At 43.1% G+C, this 21,008-nt stretch overlaps 1 protein-coding gene across 2 annotated transcripts in view; it reads left to right on the forward strand.

Annotated features, from left to right (window-relative positions):
* The first annotated feature begins 739 nt into the window (after nt 1-739).
* Nucleotides 740-21,008, forward strand: part of EVPL (envoplakin) — a 66,535-nt gene continuing 46,266 nt past the window's right edge. The window contains exons 1-2 of one of the 2 annotated variants that reach the window (XM_063960563.1): nt 740-815; nt 3,597-3,729. In XM_063960563.1, the coding sequence (XP_063816633.1) occupies nt 3,665-3,729 (65 nt within the window). In that variant the 5' untranslated portion in view covers nt 740-815; nt 3,597-3,664. Of the gene's footprint in view, nt 816-3,566; nt 3,730-21,008 lie in introns of those variants that run through there. The other variant, XM_063960564.1, reaches the window with a different exon arrangement.

Consider the following 21,008-nt stretch of genomic DNA (forward strand, 5'->3'; position numbering starts at 1 on the left):
TATTCAGTGTATAAAAAGATCAATGTGAACAATAATGTCCAGGGTCTGTACTAGGTACTTCTACTGCTCCCTGAGACTCCCACACTTGCTCCAATGTTCTACAGAGTAGGAGATTATGGACTGCATTTGGAAACCCCCCTCTAGAAATCCTGCGTTTGCCACTGCGCACATCATGCAGGGAGAGAGGAGACTGATGCTGCACAGCACAATATGAATTGAATTCGGCATAAGTATGGGCAATGCAGCGACATGCACATCATTCACATTTACCCTTCTGGCTTCAGAAGTGGAACTGGGTTGTGATGGGGCATTCTCACCTAGGCATATTTCAATGAGAACTTTTAAGCCCCAAATTGTTTTACTCATAGTGTGTGATACCTAATATGCGCCTTACACAAATTGTCTAACATCTGCCACATTATAGGAAAATCCCTGGATGCTTGCCTAATATTTATAGCTCAGGTAACGTCTAACATTTAATATATTATCAATACTGATTTCACTGTGGCACTGAAAGATTTCTAGAGTTAGGTAGTACTTCCTCTCTGCTAATATCCAGAGTCACAGTGCTACGTTCTCACTGTCACTATATGTAGCCTGCTTTCTTGTGTTCTGTACTTCTCTCTCACCTGAGACACCGCACCCTTGTCCTGACCACTCCCATTCTCTGCGTGCTGGGGGAATACCAATCATTCTTTTCTAAATCTGTCCTACCTGCTTGTTTTATTTTCTGGGCCTGGAAGAAGACGAAGGAGGAGAGGGAGGAGAGAGAGGAAGTGTGCTGGGCAGTAACAGTGCTCCACATCCAGTATCAGGTATACAGGGCTAAAGAAGGATAGCTGTTCCCCTAAAGACACTGCAATCCTTATATTTATGGGAGGGTGTGAAGTGTATGTGCTAGACTGGCACCCTTGTAATGTAAATGTTGCACCTGTAAGCTAATGTAAACAGAGTGATAGAATGCTGCTTTGACCACCCAGCACAACTTTACAAAAATACTATTCAAATCCAATTTTATAAGTAGTTATATCTGTAGTGGCCTAGTTCCTCACATATCACACATTCACTACTGGGGTCATTTAATAAATGCAGATATCAAAGATTGACAGGAAAACCATTTATTTTAAAACAATGATTTAAGATGAAAAAGTAATACATATATATTGTACGTGACGCTATCCATTGGAATAAAATATCCAGTAAATATAGATATATATATATAGATTTCCTTTTCTATTTTATTTTTTTTACTCAACTTCCCACTACCCATCATATGATGTTGCATATTCTAGATGCAATTTAGCTGCATGAATATTTCAATCAGATTGAAGACAGAGAAATCTGATTTTATGGCCATGGTACCAGCTCAATCAGGTGTTCCAACAAAAAACAGTGACTGTAGTAGGGAGAAATTCCACCCTTAGCCTCACCTGTACACAGAACATATGATGCAACGATGAGGGGGCGGGGCCACCAGGAAGGAGCTGAGCATCCATTGGACACTCAGGGTGGCTCTCTAGGCTGCAGGGTTCCATTCAGGGAATCCTGCAAGCAAAGCAAATGGTTTTGCCACATGGGAGCGACAATGATCCCCCCCAAACAATGTGCTCTGCGCAACTGCACCACCCTCACACCTCTAGCTATGGCCCTAAATGGTAAACCCAGAGCCTGATTAAGATTCCATGTAGCCCTAGGTAAGAAAATGGTTTGGGCTCCCCTGAACCCATCCATTTGTTAAAAAGATAAATAAATTGGAACACATATAAATAGGTCAGAGTGATCCAGATTCCTCAGTGCCGGCAGGGATCCAACCTATTACTAGGAGAATACAATGCTTCTGCCCACCAGAGGTAACAGAGGGAGGTGTCTATAACTGTATTTTTCTCTAGAATGCAGCATAACCTTTAGTCATAACATAAATCACAGAAATACATTTTTGTATAAAAATCTGTGACACTTCCTGGCCTGTATCCACCTGTGAGTCTGATGTTTGCACTAATGCATCGAGACCAGTGCAGGTGCTTACACGCATGTATAATGCACTTTGAACGGTTTCATTCGCCAAATGCAAACAATAATGAGAAGTGACACAATGATTTTTATTGCCGTCATTCAGTTATTTGTATCAGGTTTCATTTGTTTAGCATGTGATAAACGCAATGTGCAAACTGCTAGGTGGATATGGACGGTCAGGAGGCCGACTCTGGAAAGGTAAGTATTTAAAAATGGGTGCAGTGTGTGCGGTTTGGGCCCATCCTGGACCCAGGGGCCCATGTGCAGTGCACACACTGCACCCATTACAGAAATGCCAATGACAATACCGCTTCTATAGACTTTTTTTTTTTTAGCACAAAACCTAGGGGCATTTAAACAGAGGAGCAGTACCGTGTTCACACCCTGGGTGGGCCCCCTCCTCTCCACGGCGCAGTAGGCTTTGGCATTGTGCCGGAATCTACTGCACAAGCGCAGGTCTCCAGAAACATGGCTACCACCATGTTCTGGAGACTAATTTCACTACGGCGCATGCGTGGCGGACATTTTGCCAGCTATATTTGCCGCGGCTGTAGAGCCTGATGTGGGGCTCCGGAACGGTAAGTATTTAAAAACGGGTTCAATGTGCACCCATTATAGAAATGCCAATGACAACACCCCTTCCATAGCCTTTTTTTTTTTTTTTATCACAGCACCCCTTCTATAACCACTTAAAAATGGAGAGCAGAAATAATTTGCATGACTTTCTGGGAGTGCTGCTTTAAAGGATTAATATATATGTACTGAGACTTCTATATAGATTTTGAGCCTGATTCCAAGTCACATGAAAGTATGAATGGGGCTGCATCTAGCAGTGTTTCTGCAGGCTGAGCAAGCCCACATACGCAACTCTGTATATCTCTAACGCCTCTCAAACGTTTCTCTCCATCCATGAAAGGTGCTTTACTGGCTGTCAGCTAGGCCCCACCTAGGTGTACACATGTAAGAGTTCCTGTATAGGCCATGTAGCCAGACTGGACGTGTACATATGTATGTACAAGGCGGGAAAATTGGAATCTTGCAGAAAATAAAGTGCGCAATATGCTCCTACATTTACTGGTTAGTACAGCGGTTCCCAAAAGCGGTCCTCAATGCACCCCAACAGTCCAGGTTTTAAAGCTATCCATTCTTCGGTAAAGGTGACTTAATTAGTCAGTATGATTATACTATCTGTGCACAAGCAGGAATATCCCTAAAACCTTGACTGTTGGGGTGACCACATTTGGGAACCACTGGATTAGTATATTGCCTTGTCTATGTGTCCCTGCATTATCAATTCATAAATTCTCTTTACATTTTTCACAATCCTTGTCCACCCCTTCTAAGTAACATGCAAGACTATTGACAAATATGCTTTTATAATGGGACACTCTTCCTGGGTGGGGACAGGCACTCTGTGTATCTCCTCTCAGTCCTACACAACTGGTTTAACAGGTTATGTACACCTCTCTTTTTATTCTCAAATCCCATCGCCCAGACTAGAACTTTTGGGAGGAGTCAGCCTCCTGCACTGTCCTGTCTTTACATTCCTCTTCTTCTCCAGCTTGTCACTGTCACATTTTCAGGTGCAACGCACACTAGGACAAAGGCTCGGGAACTACAGAGAGGGACAGCGAGGGGGTGAAACGGCACCATGTTCAAGGGACAGAGCAAGTCACCTACCAAGTCTCCTACAAAGTCTCCTACAAAAAACAACAAGTGAGTTTTGGAGAGCTGAGGGTTTAATCCAAATGTTAATATGCTGTGATGGTTGTGAAGTGATAGCTAGAGGGGGAAACTGTGCAACTGTGTTGTAGTGTGTAGCTTGTAGCTGCACATGATAGTGTAAACAGAAGCATGTCCGCATATTAATGATGATGTTATTAATTAGATTAATGAATAGTTTTTACTGTCACCCAGTGTTTAATATTGCTCATTATCAGTGAATGACAATTTCTAGTATTGCTGTCTACCTGGATTCAGATGTTGACTTTAATTAAATTTTCCTTAATCCTAATGTTAAAATCTAGATTGAAATTAGCATAATGTTTTTTTTCCCCCAGAGGAAGATATTTAAACACATGTAAATGAATGAGATTGACTAGACACAGCGCTTCACTGCACTAGATACTGCAACAAGATGCACAAAGGTTCTGACTTGAATCAGAATCATTTACTGTATACATAGTCTGCAGGGTCTTGTATGTTTTCTGTTGGAATTTGGAGACAAGTGGTTAATTCATACTGTGATTAAGGGCAGTATTGGGGTGTTGTCTGTATGGGCCTAAAAAGTGTCACTGATTTAGGCGTGACACATGCCACACAGAACCTGATGAACAGGTAGACAATGAATCAAAGTCAGCAACACACGCCCAATCTGTCTTTTTCAGCCGGCTACTGAAACCTGGACCCCTATTTTAGTGCATTCAGGACTCACTGAGTACTAGTGATGTTATCCTATTCATCTTACATTGATACCATTATGTCTATCATTCTCTAAAGTCGCCGTCTTTTGCCCAACTCTCTATTTTCCTAAACATTTGCCAAATACAGGGCTAAAGCTAGGATTTTTGTCACCCAGGGCAAGGCAGTTAATTGGCATGCAGCGCAGATAGGGGAAGAAAACACCTTATTATTCCGGGTAATCCGGGTCCCTCTATGCCTACGCCCTGCTGATTAGTCCAGCAGCACAGGAACGGAACCTGGTCACAAGTCTACCCCCACCACGGCATGCTACCGACTCATCATGGGTTGCTCACTTTTCTTCTACAACCATCTTGGCACCCCCAAAAATCCGGCAACCCCTTCAGCGCTGGCCCTAGCTGCGGCCCTTCCAAATATTACATACTCCTCTAATTTCAATGTCTCCGTGTATTGCGGGCCTGAATCAGGATGGATCGCAATATGCGATCCAACCGCAAAAATTCTCAACAGGGTGCGGGCACAGGCCGAGGGGTTCGCGGGGCAGTAACGCTCCGTTTCCTAGGCGGAGATGAAGCGTTGCAGGGGTGTGGCATCAAAACGGGGGGTGTTGGGGGCGTGATCACGGTGGCTGCGCAATGTCTCAAGCAGCGCAGTGATCAGAAAGATGGTGGCGGGCTACTTAGCAGAATTTACAATCCAACCTAAATCAGGCCCTGCATATGTAAAATTGCTCTAATTTGTGTCTAAACCCTTATTAATAGAGATTTTCAGATTAATCTAATGGCATTAACTGAAATTGTTTTGTTTAATTGCAAGCTTCTCAGGATGGTACCATTTCTCTTCATGTGACTGAATGTTTGCATTTGACATGATTTTCCTTTGGTATTCCTTTGTTTTGTAGAGTGAGCTTTCTAGTCTGTGACTAGTGCTTAAAAAATAAATGCTGGGTCTATTTATCATTAAATATTTGCAGGATATTCCCCCGAAAACAGCCATTTTCAGGGGGTAAAGCAATTATTTAGTATCCCCCAAGTGTACTATGGGGCCTGGAACTCTTGTTGAAGCCTGTTCCTGGCAAGAGGATTTTAGTACATTTGTGTGAAATACTCATTTTCACATTGCAAATGTAGGTGAAAATGATTTATCATATCCGCATTAAAATGCTGATTGTGGCAAATATTGCCCCTAGGTTATATCGCAAAAAAAACCAAATGGTACAATATTGAATGTCGCTACCAATGGTGAGCTGCAGAGATGTAAACTGATTAGGTCACCGCCTCAATCAGTAAATGCACATGTACAAACAAAAAGTTTACGTCTCACTTTGCGCTCTCCAATGCCCTCAGGTTCTTCAGGATGTACTCCTCAGTACATAGTAAGTAATATGTAAAAAGAAAAGACAACAATGTGTATATCTATAGCAATGAGTCCAATCACATGATCACCCAATGTGCTGAAAGCAGGAAGGTGATAGATCCTCTCCCCAACATGCATTAGAAGGATCCCTCAGTAGATTTTCCACACCTCAGGTGTCTTAATAGTAGAAATGGATGCTCACACATACTCTTACATATATATTGCTGGCACTTGTACATAAAGGTATCTTTCGTGATTCCTTATTGGATAGAAATCTATCATAGATTCAACGTGAGATGTCTCAGAAAAAAATGGAAAAAGACATGTATGTGGTTTCTAAAGTATAGCAACCAATTTTATTAATTAAAAAATAGAAAACTGTCCCTTACTCTATCAACATAGGTGGGAAGATGGTGCCCCGGTTTTCCTACACAATGTTGACGGGATATGAACCGTAAAAGCACTCTATACAACGCGTTTTGACGTACTGTGACGTAGAGTGGCTAGAATGGCTACACTGCCCAGCGTAGGGGGTAATTCAGACCTGGTCGCTGACGTGCATTTTCGCACAGCAGGTGATCAGATCTGAACTGCACATGCGTAAGCACCACAATGCGCAGGCGTGACGGTCCGCAACGGACCTTTTTCGCCCGGTACGGTCAATTGACAGGAAGAGTCCGTTTGTGGGTGGCAACTGACGTTTTACAGGAGTGTCCGGAAAAATGCAGGCGGGATCAGGCGTTTTCAGTAGCAAACAATCGCAGCGGCAGAGTAGGTACTGGGCTGAGCAGACTGCACAAAATAAGTTTGTACAGCTCTGCTACACATGCGATCGCACACCTGCACAGCGAATTCTCCCTCCCCCTGTAGGCAGCGACTATCTGATCGCAGGGCAGCAAAAATCATTGCCTAGCGATCAGGTGTAAATTACCCCCATAGTTCATAGTCCGGGCAACAGCATAAGGCCAGGTACACATTAGGGCAATATTGGTATAACAAATCGTACATATCACTTAATGTGTATACTGATTGCCCACTCCCGCAGGTCGCTTGTGACATCATGTGGGCAGCCGTGCAGCACGGCCAACCAGAAGATGTTGCATGGGACCCGGTGCAGTGCAATGAAGGACGGAACAGGAAATGTGTACCAGTAATCTGCTACGGGTCGGGCAAAGGAAAAATGCCCCAACCATCAACACAATTGGCAGTCGTACATATGTGTACCATACCTCTGACATTATTTGAGTGGTAAAGGAAAGTGAGTAAACACTATTCTTTCTGAACTGCTGATAAAATTGGGACTGCTGTGTTCTTTCTTCTATTAAAAATGTTTTATGTTTTTTTTGCGGGTGTGTTTGTTGGACACAGATTCCACAGTTGGGTGGTTCAGAAAATTATATCTAAGTGGTTATTCTCACTTTTTCAATTCACGGTATATTTGGATGAGTGCAGTCAAACCAATCAGGCAGTGCTGTAGTAGTCTCTGTAGAGGGAGGGTGCAACAGCTGTGTCGCCTGGCAGTGGTTGGGGCCAATGCCGCTTTTCCATCTGCTACGCCTGTCATGCCCTGCGCTTCTAGGCATGTGTTAGGGTTAAAGCATGTGTAGCGAATCCCCCAACATGCTTTTACCTAGTGATCAGTAACTGGCGTTCAGTCTCCATAGGGCTTATCACGGATATCTCTTCACCATCTTAGAGTCGGTGATAAGTAGTGCAAAATGACTATTTTAAGCTAAAAATGGCGGGGTTTGGTTCAGAACCCCTGGGACACCCCCCTGAATGACTAATTAGGCACTTAGAAGTTTTTCATTATTTTTAATTAGCCAATAATTACGTCATTTTTGGGGTCAAAAAATGCAGAGTGACGGAAATTGGGGTACAAGGTATGGGACAGTTAGATTTTTAGACGTACAGGTGGGAGTAATCGATCCGTTTCCACATTTTTTCTTTTTAAAGTCCCCTAAAATGACCCAAATATATAATTATATACATTTTTATGTACCACAAATTTAATGAGAGCACTTATTTTGATGAAAAAACGAATAGACTTCTATAACGTTTTCCGATATTGGTTCGTCTTTTTGGGGGGTACAGGCAGATTTCCCTATTTACTCCTATACTTATCATTGCTTTTGCCAGCTAGAATTATCGTGCGAATTCCGTTTCCGCCATTTTGGAATAGTATGGGTGAGAAAAATGGTAGTGCCAGGGTGTGATAATCAGATTTTTCTATTGCGGCTAATAGGATAACCCCCTATAAAGGCTCATATGGTGTAAGCACTATATCCAATATAGTGTTAACAAAAAAATAAGGATCTACATTACAAAATAAGTTACAAAGCTAAAAAATCATATTCTGATGTGATAAAAGATCTACACAATAAGATGGCCATTGACTGAAGGGTGTAATAGTAGTCAAATCACAATCGGTCTTTGGGACCATATGATAGCATTAAACCTTCAGCACTCGTCTAGACTGCCTTATGCACTGCGTTTGGCCATGACCATGCTTAGACTTAAGTGGGGTACACACGGAGAGATCAGTGCTTAAAATCTAAGCAATCTGACTAGATTGCTTCGATTTTAAGCACGGATCTCTCGTGTGTATGCCCCCCTGGGTGAAATGACCGCCTTTCCCCCGCTCAGCACACATTGCACTGCGCAGAGCGGGGGAAGAGATGTGTGCCGAGTGGTCTGTGACAGATCGATCAGCACACATCTCTCAGTAGTGTGTACTGGCCTTTAAGGTGTGTACACAGTGGCAGATTTATCTGTCCAATCTCTCTGGTCAGAACAAAAATCTGGAAATGTATGGGAGCAGATGACAATCAACAATTTTCTCCCAAACACTGGAAAATGGATTAAAACGATTGTTCGGGTAAATTTGTTAAAACAAACTGATTTAACCTATTTGATTGAACAACCATTGTCTGTTTTCCAGTAGTTGGGAGTAAATGGTCGATTGTCATTTGCTCCCATACATTTCCAGATTTTTGTTCTGACCAGACAGCTTACCCTAGGCTGGATCATTAAAGTTCATAACAAAAACAGAAATTCTGCTGTCCATAGTGTGTGACTTAAAATGGTTTCACATTTTTCAGGCAGACCCAGCTCCTGGACACGTATTCATGACATGAATGAGGCCTGATTTGCGAGAAACCTAAACGCTTTAAATTACAGCTGATTTTCAGCACACACTGGTCGGTCCACTCTAAGAATTATTTGCTAACTGATTTAATATGTGCAGTAACCCAAAGTAACCAGACAACTGGTTTTATAGTCCTTGCACTAGATAATTTAAAGCTGGTTGCCGATTGGGATGTTTATTCATTGGGAACAAAACACTAATAAAACAGACTGGCTACTAGCAGACAAAGTAAGAGGGCCCTGTTCGTAGACAAAGAGGGCCCTGTTCGCAAGCTTACAATCTGTAGGATACTGCACATTTGCACTTTTCTACTTCATTAATTATGAACACTACCTTGATGGATAATTCTAGTGTGATGATTTCCTTTAACTTATTCCTTTATTGATAAAGTAGGGTATTTTTATTTTATTTTTTATCCACTCCTCTGGTCCAGTATTTATTAAGTACATTGATTATTTAGAGGTCTGTACTTTGCATATGCAACCTTTTAGCACCAACATGAATTAGACAATATTTCATTAGTCAGATTGACCAGTTTATTAATTAGCAATTGTTATATTCAGAACCCAATAATTTAGCAAAGGTTTCTGTACGATATATGTACCTTCTGAATTAAGTGATTTTGGTTTGAGACTTGCACCTCACCACTGCCATGCAAGACAAGGCTGGGTGTGACTTGATCTTTAAAGGTTTGTCCCAATACTTACTAAATATGTGTCATCCAATTTGACAGTCAGTCACCCAGCCTGTGAGCACACCCTTCTTCATTGTAAACTAAACCGGTTGCAGCCTTTTGTTTCTCCCAGAGCTAATCGGGGTGGTCTTCTGTTTGCCGGCGGTCGGGCTCCCGGCGCTCAGTATACCGGCGCCGGGAGCCCGACAGCCGGCATACCGACAATTATTTTCCCTCGTGGGGGTCCACGACCCCCATAGAGGGAGAATAAAATAGTGTGGCGCCCGTAGCGCGCCACCGTGCCCGTAGCGTGGCGAGCGCAGCGAGCCCGCAAGGGGCTCATTTGCGCTCGCCAAGCTGTCGGTAAGCCGGCGGTCGGGCTCCCGGCGCCGGGATGCTGGTCGCCGGGAGCCCGACCGCCGGCCAGCCGTAGTGAACCCAGCTAATCGTATACCACTGATCCTCTGTACACCTCATGCACTTTTCTGTAGTACGTGTTCCTCTGAGTACTACCAACCTGTATGGCTGTATACCGTGTACACAGTGTGCAGCTCATCATATTAAATGTGATGACCCATGCACAGCAACTATATACCTACACTGACCTTTACTGTATATTTATTATATATACAGTACACAATGGTATACAGATAGGTGTTGCATCCCAGTATCTATTGGATTGGTAGTATTTCAAAGTCAGTGACATGCAGTGAGGTAAATGGCTGAGGAGGCACTGTCTTGTACCAGAGCCAGATTTACACACAATGGCCCCAATTTATCAAGCCTTGGAGAGTGATAAATAGCATGGTTATAAAGTACCAACCAATCAGCTCCTAACTTCCATGTCACAGGCTGGGTTTGAAAAATGACAGGAGCTGATTGGCTGGTACTTTATCACCAAGCTATTTATCACTCTCCAAGGCTTTATAAATCTGGGCCAATATATGAGTCAAAGAATTCATGTGGGCATTACACAAAGGTGCAGCATTATATACTGCTGGAAATTTGGTGAGCTTTGATCAGGGATGTGAGGAAAAGATAGGCAGGGGAGGCGCTGCTTCTCCTCTCAGACTTTTTACTCCAGAGTTTTGACTATAAAAATTATTAGAATACTACAAAGATGATATTTATATTTTCTAATATATACTTTATATAGTCATAACTCTGGCATATATACGTTAGTATGGCAGGAAAGGCTCTGCCTCACCTCACCACACGTCACTGGTCAAAATATCATCTAGAATTGTATTATGATAATGTCCAGTCGTTGTGTCATGTTGGCTAGATGCAGTGTTTGCATTACAGAATGTAACGTAATTCTAGTATGATCATGTGAAATGGCCACCTGGTTATTTAGTTTGGGTCTCTAGATTTACGTAGCAGTGGTTTCTGCAAGCAACTGATTCTCTGCAATTTTGACCTCTAAATTTAAATTGTAAAAAGAAAACCCCACACCATGCAGTCATGTGTTAGTATTATTGCCTAGTAAGACCAGCGCCTTTTTTGTTTTTATGTTTAATCAGACGCTTTTACACAGAAGTCATCCTGAGCAGGATCGGGAAAGCCTCTATCGTGCAAGGGTTACGAGTCATAAATTATGATGGCGTTTTACAGTGCAATGAGTGCAAAACCAGTCTTAGTATTATTGCCGTCTTAGATTTTGGGGTAAAAATCTACCAGTACTACCAGTAACTACCAGTAATAGTATTACAGGTTGAGTATCCCATATCCAACTATTCCGAAATACGGAATATTCCGAAATACGGACTTTTTTGAGTGAGATAGTGAAACCTTTGTTTTTTGATGGTTCAATGTACACAAACTTTGTTTAATACACAAAGTTATTAAAAATATTGTATTAAATGACCTTCAGGCTGTGTGTATAAGGTGTATATGAAACATAAATGAATTGTGTGACTGTAGACACACTTTGTTTAATGCACAAAGTTATAAAAAATATTGGCTAAAATGACCTTCAGGCTGGGTGTATAAGGTGTATATGAAACATAAATGTATTCTGTGTTTAGACTTAGGTCCCATCACCATGATATATCATTATGGTATGCAATTATTCCAAAATACAGAAAAATCCGATATCCAAAATACCTCTGGTCCCAAGCATTTTGGATAAGGGATACTCAACCTGTATTGCCGTCTTAGATTTTGGGGTCAAAATCTACCAGTAATAGTATTATTGCCGTCTTAGATTTTGGGGTCAAAGCTGCAGTGAACTGGTGGCTTGCAAAAGTCACCACTTAGTAAATCTAGTCCTTAGAGTTTTTATGGGGTGAATGGCACATATCAAGTACACGTATATGTGCTACATAACTAATATCATCAACATTTCACATGATAGCAATAATATATATGTCTTATTTTGAAAAGAGGTAGAACTTCAATTACTTTACTCCTGATGAGGAGCGTTGCACTTGGCTGATTTGTCACCTCCCAGTATCAGTCCATACTTGTCTGCTCTCCCGGAATGTTGGGGAGACTCAAACACTTTGGGGAGTTCTCTCACAGTCACTGGGGAAGTAGACGTTCCAGGGAATTGATAACATAATTTGCAGTGAATCGTGTGCGCCCCACTGTACAATGCTGCTACAGCTACAAGCTTCCACACACAAATGAGCCTAGTAAGACCAGCGCCTTTTTTGTTTTTCATGTATAATCAGACACTCTTACACAGAAGTCATCCTGACCAGGATCGGGAAAGCCTCTGTCGTGCAAGGGTTACGAGTCATAAATGATGATGGCGTTTTGCACTGTGTATGCTGGTTTCACATTTACAGTGCAATGAGTGCATAACCAGTCTTGTCAGGTGAGGGCCTGCTAGTTCTGGTGATACTGCATCTTCTCCTTCATGATAAATGTGACAATGACATTACACACCTTGCTTCTGCTGCACACTCAGTGTGACTGAGTTCTGCCATCTATGATTTCTGACAATTGCTGAGAAACCATTGATGGTACATGTGAGAAAACCACGCCGCCCGTGCATCCGCCATTAGTCCATCGTTGTACACAGTTGGTGGTACCACATTAAACCACTGATGGTTTTAATTCCAGTAAGAGGTGATGGAAAATTAAAGTCTGTTTAGTTAGTGCACTCGCTCTCTCAATGCAGGTACTGTATAGGCCACCAAACTCAACTCAAGCAGCCACAGTGCCACTTGTTTGTCAGTGCAAAAATATTATTTTTCTTTCTGATTCCTCCTTGTAAGACATGATAGTATGAGGGTGAAATTTTTATTAATATTTCATAATGAAGTACAGATACAAAGGGGTACATTTATTAAAATGGGAGGTTTTTTTTAGAACTGGGGATGTTGCTCATAGCAACCAATCAAATTCTACTTAACATTTATCTAGCTGCTTCTAGAAGATAATATATAGAATCTGATTGGTTGCTATGGACAACATCACCAGTTCTAAGAAAACTCCCACCTTAGTATATTTACCCCAAAGAGTGTAAATCAACATATTTGCAATCCTTGTTTTGAGACTTGATAGAGTAAATATCTATGTTATTAGTATTACACCCTAGTTTCACAACAGTCTCTAATTTGTTACCAATTCACATTATTAAAAACTAAAACAGATCATTTAACAGTTGGAAAGTTATTTTCCGGTGTTCTCTTTCCTTAGAAACTATGTGAATCCGTTAGGGGTGTGCTTTCCATATTAGGCATACTTGTATACTTTAGGAGCTTCCCTATGGGAGGACCCAGAAATACAGGGGATGTGCTGACATGATTTGCATCATAATGACCCCGCATTGCCCAATGTGCAGAGCCGGCCTTAGGCATAGGCAGTATAGGCAAATGCTTAAAAATCCTAGTGGCATCTGTGCAGGCTGGACATTGAAATTCTAATTAGCAATTTCGGGCTGTAGCTTTATTGCGCTGGAAGTGACCGGTGCAATAAAGTTTTTTTGTTCACTGCGGCGCAGCATACGTGATGCAGCACTGCTGAGACACAGAACAGAGGGACCACAGTGGTCGGCAGTCTGCAGATAGCAGTGGGTGGCCAGAATATATCAAAGGAAGTAAGTGTGGTGGAAGCAGAGACACTTGGACTGGGGCCAGAGACTGCAAGGATTCATTCATGTTGTTTGAGACATTATATATATTAGTCTGCACTATTTTAACAACATTCTGGAGCTGGGGCTGAAGAGACACTTCTGTGGGCCGGAGAGACACAAGGGGGGTGAGGCTGTGTGGGATAGGGAGCAGAACACAATGTGGGAATGGGAGTACAGCATCACAATGACAGGGGGCAAAAACTCTCACAAAATCTTTTTGGCCAACAAATTGCTTATGGACAGCTCTGCTAATGTGCAATTTTCAGCATCACGCGACAGGTTCTCAGTGAATCACGTCATCAAGTCCCTGGCTGTCCACTTCACTAAGATCTGGGAACGTGCCGTGATCAACATGGGATTTGGAGTCTGGGTGAACTTCCAGAAAATTTATAGTTTCCTGGACATGTTGGGAGGGTAAGCAAATATTATATAAGGGAAGGCCAGAGCAGGAGAGAGGTGGTTAAAGGAATGCACAGACCACATGTCATACCCCTACTGGCAGGATTTCTTGGCTCACAACAGCCCATTCAAGCCTCTTTGCAAGTAATAACTATTTATTAACAAAAATGTAACCTGCAATTTTTTTAATTTTTTTTTATGTTAGCAACCAGAAGACATTTCTAATTTCCCTGGGCTTCAGTCTTTTCTCTGAGGTGTCTGGGTGTGTGACTTGGATGTACACTTGGCAGTCAACTACAGTAATCCTTAAAATAAAATGGGAAAATTAGAATTGCATGGCTCATTGTAAATATTAATTTAAATAAAAAAAAAATAACTCTAGACAGGTTCAGTATGAATTGCCGACGTCCGGGATGCCGGCTGTCAGTATACTGACAACGGCTTCCCAGCTGTCAGTATTACGGCAGCAGGGCGAGCGCAAAGAGTCCCCTTGTGGGCTTGTCCCCACTCAGGGCTGTCATGGACACCCATGAGTGGGAATAGCCGGGATTCTGGCTGTCGGTATTGTCTGCAATTGTGATTCTGGCGTTGGTATCCTGATGACGGGATCCCGACTGCCGGCAAATTAATTGCATCCCCTCTAGACGGGGAGCGTGGCTTATTTCTAAAACGGCAGACATGTTCATTTTGCTGTTATAACATTAAATCTAATATAAATGTTCCTTGGAATAATTACTGCCAGTGGTTTGATTTGATTTAGAAGGTAAATGGCTATTATGGCTCCTTCTTTATTTGCTCTTTCCCCTGTAGAGACTTATATTTGCTAACAATCCCTGCTCATCATTTTTGCTTTACCTCTGTATTGTTGAACTGACATTACAGTATCACTTGATTTATGCCATGTAGGCCACTTTTATGTTTCTGCTGTGTTTTACTGTTTAAGTACTTTCATTGTTGAGTGTTTACAAGTTTTACAAATAGGTAAAAATAAAAAAGAAACTATATATGAAAAACAATACTTGAAATCGAATTCCCAGAAAGCCCTTAGAGGATGAGTTCTTATTAAAAAAGCAGCAGCTGCAAGCCACTTTGCTACCGCCTGAAGTAATGCATCTCCAGCTTGTGGCGCAACAATAAATAGGAAACATCTTTTGCTAAAGAGGTCATAGTTAAAAGGAACCCTTTTTATTTCCATTCTTAATTTTGTTTTTGTTAACATCTAGCATATGCTTTTAGAGTTGAATTAAACGGTAATGGAAGGCTATTTATGGAAAGTCTAGCCCACATACACAGCTAGAACACCTGGCTGATCGGGAATGTCTTGACATGTCGGATGTCAGTATGTGGCCAAATTTGACAAAACGTGTTCTTTCTCCTTTTTGTCCTAATATTTAGCAAAATACACAAGTATTGTTTTGGTGATTGAAAATGACGAATAACTTAAAGAACTGAAATTTCACAGTCTGCAGAAATGAGATCTAATTGCAAAACATGTCTAAATAAATCAAAAGAAAGAAAAAGCTGCAATAGTCATGTAAACCATCCATAATTATAGTAGACATGTAATGCTACAGCAGTCACGTTAAGCATATAGATTCTTTCTGGGCTACAAGTAATGCATTGTGTATTTTAAAAAGCGTTGGTACTTGTTTGGGTTGAAGGTGTTCTATCTTCAAACACATTAAGACACCTCTTAAGCACAACTCTTAAGTAGGATTATGTACAGTCTCTACCTTTATTTGCTAGGAAATGCCATTAGATCCAGGCTTCTGTATTAGACATCGCTCAAATCCTAACATTTTGAAGGTGCACAGAAAACACTTCTCTTTGAGTATAGGTGAAATCTGGCTGCTCAATGACCTCTTATCTCTTACAATGGTCACCACTGGTACTGGTATATCCGCTACTGTAAACAGACTAGTCATGTTCTTCACATTTGGACCTCATTTAGAGTTGAAAATAAGGGTAACGCTCAGGCATACATTTCTGCTTTATCTTACTGTGCAGGTGCTGGAACATAGAGCCGATGCCAGATCTGTCAGCGCCTGGCTTGTACTGGTGGCATGGGATCACAACATTTGTAAACATGGGGGGAAATTAATAGGGTGCGAGAATCAGAAAGTGAGAGATTTTGGTCAAATTCTCCTGTTTGTTTAAAGTGGCAATCATTTACATGGCAACATCAGCCTGATTTTGCTATGTAAATGATTGCCACTTAAAAAAAAAAAAAAAAACAGGAGAATTTTGACCAAAAAAACTCACTTTCTGATTCTCACACCCTATTACATTTCACCCCTGGATTCTAACTTGACATACTGCAGTGGGTGTGGCTGCTCCCCACTACAAGGCCCAGCTTAATTGGCAGTCCCCTTGTTAGTTCAGGCATCCTAGTCAGTCTCAACCGCATACCCCAGTACTTAGCCCCTGTAAAGCCAAGATGGTGAACCAGCTGGAAAATAACATGATATTGAGGGAATAGCATAAAGAGTGACACAGTCCCAGCACATGTGACTCAGTCTGAGTAGGGGTCACATCTCCAGATAAAGAGGAGAGAGATGAACTATCAACCAATCAGCTCACAACTGTCATGTTACAGGCTGTGCTTAAAAAAGGACAGTTAGGAGCTGATTGGTTGGTACTTTTACCTCTCTCCACTGTAGCACTCTATAAGGCTTAGTACATATGCCCCTTAATATGCCCAACTCCTCCCACTGCAAATTCGCGCTCCTCCACAAGCACAACATCTTGCTCTGCAGTCATGTGCGCTTTGACTGAAAAGTGCCATACAACACCAACAATAAAAGGAGAAAAAAAAGAAAAACAAATATTTCCAGCGCCTCCTGGCCACCTGACTAATAGAATTGGTCGTTTATATCAAAAAAGCAGCTCTCAACTGGACAGTACTGACCTGTCCACCAACAAAACAGCACAAAGAGGATAATATATTATCAGAGAGCGCATATAATTTTATATCCAATTTATTACATATAAAATAAGAATAATTACAATTATAAACACATGTACACATTAAAAATAAAAACTCCCCCTACTGCAGCAGGTAAAACCTTAATAATGGGACACTTCCACCACATCCAGATTAATGATTCACAGTAAGGAATACTCCTATATTAAAGTCCAGATCAAGGTGTCAGTCCTGGAATAAAGGAACAACTGATAGATTTAAACGTTTTGGTGCAGCTGTGAGCATTTGCACATGCTCTCTGAGATCTCTGTATATAAGGGCCGGGCGGCCGGCTCTCAACTCCCGCTAATTAAAGCCGCAAAGCGGCCAGGTGTATTTGCTGTTGAACTTTAGTGTCCGTGCATACATACAAGGCTTGTATGTCTACTCCCGCTGTGCTTAGGGCCAAATAGCAAAATGTCCACTTCAGCGGCGTAACTACGTGTGTGCCAAGGGGGCTTGGCACACAGCGCAGTTGCCCTGAGGGCGCAACGGCCAGCGGCATGTAATGAGTCAAATTGACTCATTACATGCCGCCTCTGTGTGCGCCGTGCGCGGCTGGAGGGAGAGGAGACCAGCGCCGGGTTCAAGGAGGCGGAGGGAGGGGGAGCAGGGAGCCGCAGCAGCGCTATTTGATTGGTAGTAAGCGCCGCTGCAGCATCCCCCTCTCCTTCTGTATTGGCTGCCCGGCGCTGCTATGGATGCTGGGATGCGGTTCCTTCATCCCAGCATCCATAGCAGCGCCGGGCAGCCAATACAGAAGGAGAGGGGGATGCTGCAGCGGCGCTTACTACCAATCAAATAGCGCTGCTGCGGCTCCCTGCTCCCTCCTTCTCATCTCACTGCCTGCACCGAGAGGGAGATGCCAGCACGAGGAGCCTGTCAGCGGGGAGAAGGTAAGTATATCCCTCTCTCTCTCTCTTTCTTTCTTTCTCTCTTTCTTTCTCTCTCTCTTTCTCTCTCTCTCTCTCAGGGGGACACCGTCTGCCGCAATGTGTAAAAAGGGGGCCTGGCTGCCGCAATGTGTAAAAAGGGGTCCTGGCTGCCGCAATGTATAAAAAGGGGGTCTGGCTGCCGCAATGTGTAAAAAGGGGGGGGGGGGGGTCCTGGCTGCCGCAATGTGTAAAATGGGGTCCTGGCTGCCGCAATGTGTAAAAAGGGGGCCTGGCTGCCGCAATGTGTAAAGAGGGGTCCTGGCTGCCGCAATGTGTAAAAAGGGGGACTGGCTGCCGTAATGTGTAAAAAGGGGTCCTGGCTGCCGCAATGTATAAAAAGGGGGTCTGGCTGCCGCAATGTGTAAAAAGGGGTCCTGGCTGCCGCAATGTGTAAAAAGGGGGCCTGGCTGCCGCAATGTGTAAAGAGGGGGCCTGGCTGCCGCAATGTGTAAAGAGGGGGCCTGGCTGCCGCAATGTGTAAAAAGGGGTCCTGGCTGCCGCAATGTGTAAAAAGGGGTCCTGGCTGCCGCAATGTGTAAAATGGGGTCCTGGCTGCCGCAATGTGTAAAATGGGGTCCTGGCTGCCGCAATGTGTAAAAAGGGGGCCTGGCTGCCGCAATGTGTAAAGAGGGGGCCTGGCTGCCGCAATGTGTAAAAAGGGGTCCTGGCTGCCGCAATGTGTAAAAAGGGGGACTGGCTGCCGTAATGTGTAAAAAGGGGGACGCTGTCTGCTGTAATGTATAAAAGGGGCTCTACCTGGTGTAGTGGCGCTACTGTGCAGCGTAATTTTAATAATGTAGACTACTGTGCACCGTAGTATGAATTGCTATTATTTTGTAGCCACGCCCCTTCCCGTGAAGCCACGCCCCTATACATTTTGCGCACGCCTACGCGCGCACTGCCCCTATTTTACATGGGGGGGATGGGGCGCCACTGTCGTTTCTTGCACACAGCGCTAAAATGCCTAGTTACGGCACTGGTCCACTTTACTCACGGCCAGCAGCGTGTTTGCTTGTCATCTGTGGACGGCCCCCGTTATCGATAGCTGTCACAGTCGGGAGGCGGCACTGTTCCTTTCCATAGTGCGGGATACACCGGAGGATCTCATGAGATGATCAGCTTCCAAAAAGCAGTTGTTGTAAAGATGTTGGTAAATAGGTATCGCTGAAATGTAGGAGGGCATCAGTGAAGAATAAGCCCCAGTCCTACAATAAAAGGAGTTGTGCTGAACATTGTCTGTGTGCATCATAAATTAAGTCCTTACGGGAAGATTTAGCAAGGTTTGGAGAGAGATAATGTTGAGACAGATAAAGTACCAACCAATCAGCTTTTAGATGCCATATCTGTGTTTGAAAAATGACAGTTTAGAGCTGATTGGTTGGCAATTTATCTCTCTCCACTTTATCACTCTCCAAGGCTTCGTACATCTGCTCCAGAAAGTACTAACCAATCAGCTTCTACAGTTTACAGGATGTGTTTTAAAAAAATGACAGGAGCTGATTGATTGGTACTTTTTCTCTCTTCACTTTAACTCTTGCCAAGTTTTGATACATTTATTCTATAGTCTCCTTTGGTGTGGATTAATAGATCAACAATAAATTGGTCAACACTATATGGTCAACATGCATTTGATTGACAGGTACAAGAGGTTGACACATGACCTTCTGTACATGTTAGCCTAGTGCATGTCGACCATTTGCCGTTGACCTATACATTATTGATCTGTCATCCGGATATGGGGGCTAATTCAGACCTGATCGCTGCTGTGTGTTTTCGCACAGAGGGCGATCAGGTCTGAACTATGCATGCATATGCACCGCAATGCGCAGACGCGACAGACCACAGCAACAGGAATCGCCAGGCAGCGACGGGATGGTGCGAAAATTCCGAACGCACCGGCGATCGCAAGGAGATTGACATGAAGAAGGTGCCTGTGGGTGGCAACTGACCATTTTCAAGGAGTGTCCGGAGAAACGCAGGAGGGACCAGGCGTTTGGAGGGAGGGTTTCTGACGTCAGCTCCGGCCCCGATCATCGCACTGGAAGGGAGAAATGTAATAGGGTGTGAGAATCAGAAAGTTTGGGAGATTTTGGTCAAATTCTCCTTTTTTTTTTTAAAGTGTCAATCACATGGCAAAATCAACCTGTAGAACAGTAGAATTTTACCAAAATCTCTCACTTTCTGATTCTCAAACCCTATTACATTTCCCCCGAAGAGTAAGTCATGGGTTGCGCAGAGACTGCACAAAATTAGTTTGTGCAGCTCTGCTACACTTCCGAACGCACACTTGCACAGCGAATTCCCCCTCCCCCTCTAGGCGGCGACTACCTGATCGCAGGGATGCAAAAAACGCACCCTAGCGATCAGGTCTGAATTATCCCCATGGTCTCCTCAAATTCCAACTATTTTCAGAGGTACACTGGAGTCATCTGAAAATATAACTTTGAAAAGCTTGTGAAGAACTTGCCTCATTGGATACGGAGTACTATGTTTTTTCCCCCCCTGATATTAATTGAGGTGTAATTGTCTGTCTGCTGGATTTTCAGTTTCAAGTGTATGTTGTGATCAAAGAATAACAAAATCTACCGACTCTTTGTACCTAGGCAGGTGTATTGCAGGATGCATAGCTAATGAGGTTAGAAATAACACAAGACTATCAAGTTCTAGCTGTCGCAATGGTTTTCCAGCAAATACATTTTGCATTTTTAAAGTAGCTGTGTACAAACAAGGTGAAGAGGGAACACGAGTTATGTGATGATCGAATAATCCTGTATACGCCCGGGTGCAATAAAACTGTGCTAATAGTGATATATTGTGACGTCAAATGTTCTTGGGGCCTAATTCAGTCCCTGCAGCGATCGCAGCATGAAGCCCATTTTGGAGTGTGCAAGCGTAGCAGCCGCACTACACATGCCCACCCAGTAAGGCCCAGTGTGGTGCGATTGCCTCTGCCTGATTGACAGACAGAGGAAGTTGCGGAGCGGGAGGGGGCGAACCAATGGTGTTAAAATGCCGCT

Source organism: Pseudophryne corroboree, chromosome 3 (assembly GCF_028390025.1).
Source record: "Pseudophryne corroboree isolate aPseCor3 chromosome 3, aPseCor3.hap2, whole genome shotgun sequence".
In the NCBI taxonomy this organism is placed as follows: Eukaryota; Metazoa; Chordata; class Amphibia; order Anura; family Myobatrachidae; genus Pseudophryne; species Pseudophryne corroboree.